This window comes from Silurus aristotelis, assembly GCF_946808225.1.
Source record: "Silurus aristotelis genome assembly, chromosome: 2".
NCBI lineage: Eukaryota > Metazoa > Chordata > Actinopteri > Siluriformes > Siluridae > Silurus > Silurus aristotelis.
This window is the reverse complement of record NC_139575.1, coordinates 28,293,262-28,304,505: the sequence shown is the minus strand read 5'-3', so window position 1 is coordinate 28,304,505 and position 11,244 is coordinate 28,293,262. Positions and strand designations below refer to the sequence as shown.

Sequence of the window (11,244 nt, the reverse complement as noted above, 5' to 3'; positions counted from 1 at the left end):
CTTCGCTTCGCCATCTAGCAGCGGCGTCTCGAGCTCGAACCTCAATTTTTTGCTTGCATAACAAAGCAAAAAAATCGACCAAGTGACCACTCGTACCTCAGAAAACTTGTACATTAATGCACTCGTAGGTCCTGGTACCACTGTATATATAAAATATAATATTTATGGTTTTTATAGCCGTATTAAGAGGAGGATTGATTCAGGTAGGACACTAATGAAGTCGCAAGTGTGAAATGGATGGCCTGCCACTGAGTAGTGTATAGACATTGACAGTAACTTAAGGTTCAGTAAGTATTTGCTTACAATTGATAGTTGTATGATGTATAATGAACCAGGAACACAGAAGTCCAGGTTCCCTTTGCCCTTTCTGTGCATTTTATTCAGCTGAAAAAATAAGGGAAAACATTAAATACAACTTTATACCTACTTTTGGTTTGTTTGGTATTTGGTTTAGTTTTAGACTACACATATTAAAAGAAAACCAAACAAACATTTTAACTAAAGCCCGGTTTATGCTTAAGTGTTCAAGGGTATTTGCATTGCCAAACTGTTTGTGAAGATGTGTGTCTGGTTGCGTATCCAGAAACTACACAGGGCTGATTATTATTCAACAGCATTTAACAGACACTTACAGGTTTGACACTTCAACCATTTATACAACTGACATTCAATTAACTGAATTCTTACATTGGACAAAAATTTTAAAGTATTTTTGTTTAAAAAAGAAAACAAAGACCAAGAGTGCAGACTGTCAGGTGTCCAAAATGTGTCACATTAAAGGGCACAACACTGCTATCTAGTGGAGAGGTCTAGATAGCAGGGTCTTCTTAAAAGGGGAACATTACTGCCATCTAGTGGAGAGGTCTAGATAGCAGTGTCTCCTTAAAGAGCAATACTGCTATCTAGTGGAGCGGTCTAGATACATTGACCTATTGATAATAGCGCTTGCTGATATATGATAAATTTGATATTTTGTTTTTTTTGTTTTAGTACTGTTTTGGGCCGGGACAAGAATGCTAAAGTTTTATTGAACAAGGGTTGACAGTCCCAAAAGCTGTATAAACCATCTGGCTAAATGAAACACGTTTTAACGCTGCAAATTGCTTGAGTGAATTAGAGGTCATTAACTGATATTTGAGGCATGTGGTTAAATATAATAATTTGGACCAGTACTGTTTTTTTTTTTTTTTGGTACATACATGATGGTGCCATTAATTCCATAAATGGTGGCCTCTTTTCCTCCTTTTTCCATAACTATTTTCGATTATAACTAAATATAAAAACTGAATGCAACTTATATATATATATATATATATATATATATATATATATATATATATATATATATATATATATATATATATATATATATATATTTAAACAGAACCAAAAATACAAAGCGTGGTCATTGGAGAAATACTACAGTATAGATGATTAGTTGCTTCATTGACAAGTGCTATAAAAAACAAACAGATTACAATAAGTGATTTCTGATGGCCCATCATATTTTACTTTACATGTACATTTTCAAGATACAGGTTTTACTCCTACAAATGTGAAATCCCATTTCTGATTTCCAACCTGAGTGTGCATATTTCCGCAATATGGCAACCCTGAAAAAAAAATGTCTGTCAGAGCACGGCAGACTTCCCCTAAACAGCCATCGAGAGCGTTACCATCGAAATCTGGTCACAATAAAAGCCAGATGCGCACCTCTCTCTTATTCATATTCACACACACACACACACACACACACACACACACACACACACACACACACACACACACACACACACACACACACACACATATATAAATATTTTTTTTTTATAATAATTTTGATGATTATGGCTTACAACTAATGAAAACCCAAAATGTAATCTCAGAAAATGTGAATATTACTTAAAAGATTTTTTACACAGAAATGTTGGATTACTGAAAAGTATGAACATGTACAGAACTTAATACTTAGTCAGGGCTCCCTTTCCATGAACTGCTGCAGTGACATGTGAGGCAATCGGTCTGTGGCACTGCTGGCATGTTATGGAAGCCCAGGTTGCTCTGATAGCGGCCTTCAGCTCTTCTACGTTGTTCTACGTTGTTACGTCATATCTTCCTCTTTATAATACCCCATAGAGTCTCCATGGAGTTTAGGTCAGGCGAGTTAAGCCAATTAAGCACATGGATACCATGGTCCTTAAACCAGGTATTAGTACTTTTGGCCATGTGGGCAGGTGCCAAGTACTGTTAGAAATTAAAATCAGCATCTCCATAAAGCTGGTCAACAGAGGAAAGCATGAAGTGCTCTAAAACTTCCTGGTAAATGGCTGTGCTGACCTTGGACCTGATAAACACAGTGGACCAACACCAGCAGATAACACGACTCCCCAAACCACCACTGACTGTGCAAACTTTACACTGGACCTCAAGCAACTTGGACTCTTCTTCTTCCAGACTCTGGGACCTTGATTTCTAAACAAAATGCTAAATTGTTTTCCATCTGAAAAGAAAACTTTGGCCCACTGAGCAACAGTCCATTCCTTTTTGTCCTTTGCCCAGGTAGGACACCTCTGACATTATCTCTGGTTCAGGAGTGGCTTGACACAAGGAATGCATCAGATGTAGTCTGTGTGTGGTGGCTCTTGAAACACTGACTCCAGCTGCATTTCACTCTTTGTGAATCTCTCCCAAATTCTTGAATGGTTTTCATTTCACCTTTTTCTACCACATTATTTATTTCCATTCAACTTTTCATTAATGTGCTTGGATACAGCACTCTGTAAACAGACAGCTTCTTTACCAATTACCTTTGTGTCTTACCCTCCCTGTGCAGGGTGTCAATGATCATCTTCTGGACAACTGTCAAGTTAGCAGTCTTCCCCATGATTGTGTAACCTGAACCAGACTGAAACACAATTGAAATGCTCAGAAAACCTTTGCAGGTGTTTGGATTTAATGAGCTGATTAGAGTGTGACACCACGAGTCTCCAATATTGAACTTTTTCACAATATTCAAATTTTATGAGATACTGAATTTGAGGTTTTCATTTGCTGTTACCCAAAATCATCAAAATGAAAAGAAATAAACACTTAAAATATATCAGTCTGTGTGTGATGAATCTATATAATTATATATATCCCTCTGACCAACCAATCACAGGACAGAAAAATGCTGACACTATTCTGGGCCAGCTAGCTGGATCTGTGAGGCGAATTTTAAATCTGATTGGTTAAAGAAACAGACCCATTGATAAAATTCTCTATAGTAAAAGAGCCAGCAGTATAGACTTTGAGGGCCCTGGGCAGATTAGATTGACATGGCAGCACATAGAGGCTGAAATCTGATTTGACAAAAAAAAACATCCACATACACGTACTGGAAGCAGTGCAGCCAAGAGAAATGGTTCGAAATAAAGTGAATAGAGTGTGGGGAATAAATGAATACAATTTCATGGAACAAATATTAGAATTTAGGTTGTAAACGCAGTTCAGTGCTTCTGATAGTGTTTAGGCCAGCAGAGATGGATTTTCTGCCCCTGACCGCCAGCCACTGAGATAAATAAATAAATATATATATATATATAGACAGAGAGAGAGAGAGAGAGAGAGAAAGAGAGAGAGAGAGAGAGAGATAGATAGATAGAGATAATCTTATCTTGTCTATACATTACCCGGTCATATTTTTTTTTTAGGTGCCTGTAAAAAGTTTCCGTTTATTTATATATATAGTACAACAAACTAGCAAAAACACCAACTAACTAGACAGTGAAAGACTGGAAGGAAGTTTAATAATTTTGGTACTAACAGAAGAACTTCTTAAACACACAACAGGAGAGAAAATGTTACTAGCAAAGAACATCTTCGGTACGTGTTACAAGAGGCATGGCAAAGTATTTCAGCTGAATGATTGGATAAACTACCTGTGCAAATGCAAAGAATGTGCAAAGCTGTTCATTCATGCTAAGAAAGAATTGTTTAAATCTCCATAACAAATTTTCAGACAAAGGAACCGGTTAATGAATAAAAAAAAAAAAAAAAATAGGACTAGATGCTTCCAGACCTTTGACATGCACGGTATATACTTGCATTTTTAGGCTAATGGTTTAATGAAAGAGCAGAACATGTGCAACTGAAATAAAACAACAGATCATAATATGATCACTTCTAACATACAACTTCTGCCTTCAATGTGTGGGCCACACCTCTTATCTGTATCTGCTGCTTGTGTGAAATTAAACAAACCCTTGTTGTTAAGGAAGTGCTTCTTGGTCGATTTATTTTGTCAATAACAATTTTGGATTGTGTGAGATTCATAAATCAACACTGAGTCTAAGTACACCAGACAGACAACATTTAAAGGAGTAAAGATTTTATTGGTATATACAAAATTGTTTACAGCAAGATTTTCTGAATTAAGTAGGACCTCCCCCACAGCAGAGAACTCAGAGGTTTAGGGCATATCATAAGAGGATTCCCCATAAATACAAAGTTAGGTGACAGAAAAAAAAGAAAAAAAAAAAAAAAACAGCCCGAAAGAGCACCACAAACTTGAAGAACTTTTTATGTGTCTGGATATTTTTGTAACCTAATGGATGCTGGTGACTTTCTTCCCTCTAACAGTAATCTGAAGGCAACTACCTGCTTGTTTGTATGCCACCATGCTTTGTAATCACACAAATTCCAGAAATTATTAAAAGATGACCGATTTTAAATTAACCTCGTCAATGCACGTTTCTTTTTTAATCCTCATGAAGACATGCGTGCCTAAGACCATGCGACTGACGAAAGTTCATGCCTAGTGATGAGCACAGACCAAAGGTGTTGTAGTGGTAAAGGCACTTAACACAGCATTACACCTCTTTCATAAACCCCCCCCCCCCCCCCCCCAATCTGAAACAAAACTCCCTTTCAGCAACCCAAAAAGGTACACAAATAAAATAAAGTCAGATGTAAAGCAAAAGGCTCATCAAAGACAAAATATTTTAGTATTCAAGATGTAAGAATTTCCACAACACTGAAAATTTCAAGTTAAATCAAACTGATCAAGCTCAAATCATCAACATTGAAACCAATCCAATTCCATCAGTCCAGTGAACAGTGTGCTTTGTAGAACTACAAATGTGCTGAAGACTTTCTCAGACCACATACCTGAGACAGCATATAAAAATAATCATAGCCATACAGATATTTTACAATTTAAGAAAACAAAAATGCCAGGAAATGTCTATGGGAAATATGATACCAAACTTCGCTTCTGTTTATAACACTGGTATTTCAATATGAGATTGTTAATACAGTTCATAATTACAAAGCACCTGTACCTTGAGTTGCCGATATTACAGTTCTGGACAGCATTTCCTTTAGAGCATTTCGTCTGAAAACCGATGTCACTCATCAGAAAGAGTTCGGATATCTTGGTGTTTAGTGATAAGTCTCTTCAATTCTCTGTGACTTGTTCCCTTTTTTTCTTTTTTTTGGAGAAAGTCAGAAAATGAGATGATGACAGATGATCTAGATAAATGAGTCATAAACAAGCAGTCAGACGACCCAAAACTTGTCACCTATTAAGACAGAATAGTTCAAAGACCAGCAGACCAGACTGAAAATATATTTTTCCTACTACACAACCACAATATTTACTGCAAACTTGTCTAGCTTCTTTTCCTGCTGTGTTGAACTAAATTTGTCCAAAACAAATTCAGTGTTCCTTAATAAAGAACTACATGTTCTGTTAGATCTCTATCACTATATATTCATTTCAATGTCTGACATTGGATTCTATGTTAAATTTTAAAACTTCAGCAGGATCAGTTCAGGTGTAAAACTATTATTATGTTTAGACTTTGCTTGATTTGAAACTTAATTATACAACTAAATTCAACTTCTAATATCTCCTACAGCATCCCATAAAACCTGATTCATCATTTTATCTCAAAAGCAAAAAAAAAAAACAAAAAAAAAAAAACTACATTATTCTCGGGGCGTAAAAGTTAAAGTGTTTATTTAAAAGCCGTTTTCATGATGACCGCTGGCTTTGGTATATATTGTCAAGGCAAGTTTTGCCTTTCTATGAACTTTTGTGCACCACACAGAACTACATTTCTTACAAATCCTACACACAGTTGCTGCAGCATGAACCAGAGCTTTACAAGACAAATCGGCAAACACAAAAAACAAAAACCCTAATTAAATCTAGAGACAAACAATACAAATACAAGGGTAAATAAAAATTCTAATTTAACCTACAAAAAAAAAAAAAAAAAAAAAAAGGAAATAAAAAAACATGAACAGAGAGGGAGACAAAATGTGCACTTGCTTCAGGCAATATATATTGTGGCAACTATATAATACCTGCCCACTCATGCCAAAAAACACATCGGGCACATGGCTCAGCACAATTAATCATGGATGGATAAAAAAAATTTAGAAGTCATGGTTCACTCATTCCTGCTATGTTGAAGGCGTTTTATTCAGCAGGAGCTGACCAGGTCATAGTTCATTCAAATCCCTATGCCACAGGGGTTATGAAATGTGTGTTATAGGGCCATAACATTGTAACAAAAGTTAGAATTTAAGAAATGCAATTAAAACACTAGAGGCTTTTCCACTTTAAATGTTTAAGTATTGTTGACTGAAATGAACAGTAGTGTAGTGGGGGGGGGGGGGGGATTATATATTTTAATTGTTTTTTTTTCCTGGGACAGCTTACCATTCTTCGTGCTTTTCGGAATTTCATATAAATGGGTACATAAAGCTTCCCGTCTGCTGTGAGGAGTGGAGAGTTTAAGAACGGCAGTCCCACCACCACCGCCACGCCGTGTCCGCGCTGACTGATGATGATGTCACTTGTAACTTTGGTCAGGCAGCTTGCTGTGTGTTTGCTGAAAGATAGCAGCAGCTACATCACGCAACATTTCTTCTCCTCGGACGGGGCGTTTCCGTCTGCTTTCTCCATCTCCAAAATGATCCGCTTAAAAACGTCAACAGCCGTCTGTAGGCACAAAAATAGAAGAAGAAGAAAAAAAGAAGTGTAATTGTACATGTGTGTGACATTCAGTGTGTCAAGTAGTCTGAATAATTAAATGTGCTTTCAATAATTATACCATTACCTGGTTTTCTTTAGCAGATGATTCCATAAAAGCAGCTCCCCAAGAGTCGGCTAACTTCTTGCCTTCTTCTGGTTTAATAACTCTGTGTGAGAGAGAGAGAGAGAGAGAGAGAGAGAGAGAGAGAGAGAGAGAGAGAGAGAGAGAGAGAGAGAAATCAGAACCATTCCTCAAGTTCCTTACTTCGGCTTCTTCTACTCTGCTCTACTTACCTTTCCATGTGAAGGTCTTTTTTATTTCCAACCAGAACAGTAGGCACCCTGGAAAAACAAACAAAGATTTTTTTTCCCCCCGCACAATTATATTCCCTTTCACACGCATTTAATCCCACGCATGCGCACAAACGTGCACTTACTGTATTTTTCCAACCATGTCAAGCAGTTTGTCATGTAGAACTTGAACCACTTCGAAACTGACATTGAAAATAAATGTTTCAGGACACAGAAAAGAAAACAGAGAGGAATTATGAGCTATGCTGAGAAGTAGAACGTTCAAAATTTATTATGCAAGAAAACAACACACAAAGCCCAACCTCTTCATTGAGGTGACGGAGTACACCAAAACATAACCGTGAATGTCCATTGAGTGAGACTGTGGGAAAATGGAGTACTCGTCCTGAAAAAGATGAAAAATACACAAATGATAAACATCAGATACAAATCAGGCAGCTTTATAGCTGCTACACTATCATGCCCATGTCATATATGTAGAAAGGGATGTTCAATATTTGAAACTTGATCTACATCATCATAATCCCAGCTAGCTCTTTGCAATTACAAAAGCTTTAGAAAATAGGGTCACGACCCAGTACAGTGCTGTGGAAGAGTTGTTACTAGGATGTTATGGAGAAAATGTTTCCACGACAAGACGCTGATGATGCATTTTGCTCTTTAAGAGAATCAATCCAAATTTACATACAGGACAATCTAATACATACAGAAATATATATGTATGTATACAACACACACACACACACACACCGCACCAGTTGACCTGCAAGAATAATTTAAACAAAAATGTTCTGTACAAATTGATGTATAGACAAAATTAACATTGATAGACTTAATTAATATAAAAAAAAACTGCTCTTTGAATGCTACCAATGATTTTTTTTTTTCTTACCTGTCCAGCAGTATCAACCAACTGAAGATTAAAGTCTTGTCCATTCACAGAAACCATTTTATTAAATGCTATAAGAAAGGGACAGGAAAAAAAACAAAAACTTGTTAACAAAACAATATAAAAACCAGAAAAAAACATTTCTGTGCTGCATATGAAATTGTACAGCAAAAAGCAAAAAGGTTTCAAACACATTGTACTAAACAGAAATGGAGCTCGGCATATCGTGACTTAGAAACATGCCAGGAGAGGAAAATGTATTTAAAAAGTTAAAATGCTTGTTCTAAGAATTTGCTCCTATTTTTCCTCTGCAGTGGCAGCAGTGTTCTTGCTCTGGCATGTCACTAGATAAGAACTTATTGGGGTTTCCAAATAGTGCAACAGAAAGCGTGCGAGCTCAAATCATGTTGATGCCACAGTGGCTCAGCAGTACGAACAAATGAGAGGGATCAAATGTTAGCCATCTCCCTCCCTAATTTGTAGCTTTATGTGATTAAATAGAACTGGTTAGTAATTGGGAAATAATGCAAGAAATTTGCTGGGGGGCAAATCTGATTGATTAATTAAGCTCTGCTTTCACACTAGTCATTATAAGTAATGTTTAGCCAAAAACATTTAACTTTGTAACCAAAACCAACCAATTTGTTTTAATAGAGACTTCAGTGTGTATTAAAGCAGTTAGGACCCCTAACCAAAAGATGTTGCAATTAATAATCATTTAATGTTAATCAGTTTTCTTCACTTGAATCTAGTACTGCAGCCATAATCAAACTTTTGCACTGTATTTATTGTGCACATTGTAGACTTCATGTGTTTATTACATTTAAAATTATTACGAGACAGTTACATACACATATTGGGAGTCCTGCAGCCAAGTGGAGAAGCCTAAACATATCCACATTCTAATGAAAAGTAGAAAAACTGTGCTTTTACAGCATGTTATCCATCTATTGTAGCTGTAATGTGAGTCTAAGTAGGTACAGATTGACTGGCAGAAGATGATATGATGCCTTCGTACTGAATATACAAAATTGTGAAATAAACAACTAAACACAATTAAAGATTTGTTAGTTTTGTGAACAAACCAGTATTTTATACAGTAATATATCATCAAAGGTAGAAAAATCCTTGGAGGATCATGCATGGTGGTTTTGTCATGCCGTCCACCCCCTACTCCTGAGCTGAGTCTGTGTAACGAGGTAATCTTGAATCGATGATAATAATTTAACTTGATAAGTGTGTATTACTCCATATTCCCGTTTGAAGACATGACCTTGTCCTGTTCTTGTGTTTCAGCATGCAACCATGCAACGCTGGGATTTGAACTCACGACCTTCTGATCACAAGTTGAAAAGCTTAACTAGTGAGCTACTCTTTACAGCGTGTGTTTCCTTTATCTCCTAACAGATAGAAGAATACAAACACCTACATAGCTTGAGAAAGTAGGAAGTCTCACTGGGATACTCACTGTTTTCGATTGTAGGATCGTATGCATCTACAAACTGCCCTTCCACGAACTGAATGGTGAGAGAGGACTTTCCTGTTGCAAAAAAAAAAATCAAAAATCAAATCAATCAAGTCATTATTATTAAAATGATATAACATGAAAACCTCAAGGATGCTCAGCATCATTCAAGATCACGTTAATACCCCGAGAGAGAAAAAACGGAGGGATTTCTACAGAGCACAACTCTTGGCGTGTGCGCAAGGTGATAGGCAGGTCCTGTTAGCCAGCTAGCTACTATGGAAGTACACAAAAGTAGTAAAGGTTGAAACAACTTTCAGAACTTTTTGCTGTGCATACGATTATTTAGGAGTGTTCCGTTTCCGTAGTTAGAACAATGAACTGGGCAGGATTTCATCACTATGACTGCATTCATATGTTTCATGTCTAAGGACAACCTGGCTAAGTCACCATGACCGGCTAGCTTGCTAATTTCCTAGTTAGCAAACGTAGGCTAATACTTATCCTAAATCAACACTTACCAACTGACCGGTATCCCAAAACAGCGATCTTTCTATATTTTGGTTGAGGCATGCTCTGAAACTAGGACTTGTACGCTGGAATCAAAGAACTGTATGTAAATAGTCCGAGAGATTCGCCACACTTTATCGCCACATGCGCATCACGTCACATGACAATAACAAAACTTTTTTTCTCCTTTCGAGCTGCTCCGTCCTCCGCTGGGCCTCGAGGTTCAACTTTACTAACGGCCGAATAGTACGGATTAAAAAAATATATGTACGTTAATACACCTCATATACACGCGTGCGGACTATTTTCTATATAACCACCTCCTGCTGTTCGACTATAAAATGCGTTTTCGAAACGAATGTCGACACTCGAAAACAGCTTATTCACCGCTCAGGTACTTTCAAGTCACTGTCGGAAAGCAAGTTTTGCGAGAACTAGCGAATGTCGTAAAGCATACATAGCGCGCGACAGTTGCTTGGCCCAAGCTGGATCACTCAGACAAAAGGCGGTCTTTGTACATATAAAATACATGTCACTCCACGGAATATAGTTCTTTATAGTTCACCCTTTTGAAATTAGAATCTGTTTTAATCAGGTTATCTAATAATTCACATTTTTTTGGATGTTGCATAACATTAAACACAAGGGTGAGCTTTTGAAATGTTTGTGAATGTTGACAAACCACTGTGATACAAGGTATCTTCAACATGCACGCTTCTAAAAAAAATAAAATAAATAAATAAAAAAAAAATTTAAGATTGGTTAGCCTATTTAACTTCTCCTTAATATCACAAGAAAAGTAAAGCAACTCGGTCTTAAAGACTTAAAAAAAAGAAAAAACGTTATCTGTCTAGTTTCACCTAAGAAGCTAAACACCACAAAGTACCACGAGTGTGTAGAAACAAAAATATGAAAAATACAAAAATGCAATCATTACATCCTTCAAGACTGATCAGTTAACTCTCAGGGATAATAAACTTTGGTCTGCAAGGGTCTAGTAAACCCCAGCACAATGAGAAAGGAACTGGTGGAACAGTTGAAAGC

The 11,244-nt window shown here is 36.8% G+C and overlaps 1 protein-coding gene across 1 annotated transcript; it reads right to left on the bottom strand.

Moving 5' to 3' along the window:
* Nucleotides 1-4,352: 4,352 nt before the first annotated feature.
* rhebl1 (Ras homolog, mTORC1 binding like 1) lies at nt 4,353-10,696 on the bottom strand. Its single transcript, XM_083560211.1, has 8 exons — nt 10,212-10,696; nt 9,694-9,765; nt 8,229-8,296; nt 7,639-7,721; nt 7,462-7,518; nt 7,319-7,366; nt 7,110-7,191; nt 4,353-6,991 (listed from the first exon to the last, which is right to left on the bottom strand). Exons 1-8 carry the CDS (start codon nt 10,261-10,263, stop codon nt 6,899-6,901), a joined length of 555 nt encoding a protein of 184 aa, XP_083416337.1. The 5' UTR covers nt 10,264-10,696; the 3' UTR covers nt 4,353-6,898.
* Between the last annotated feature and the right edge of the window lie 548 nt (nt 10,697-11,244).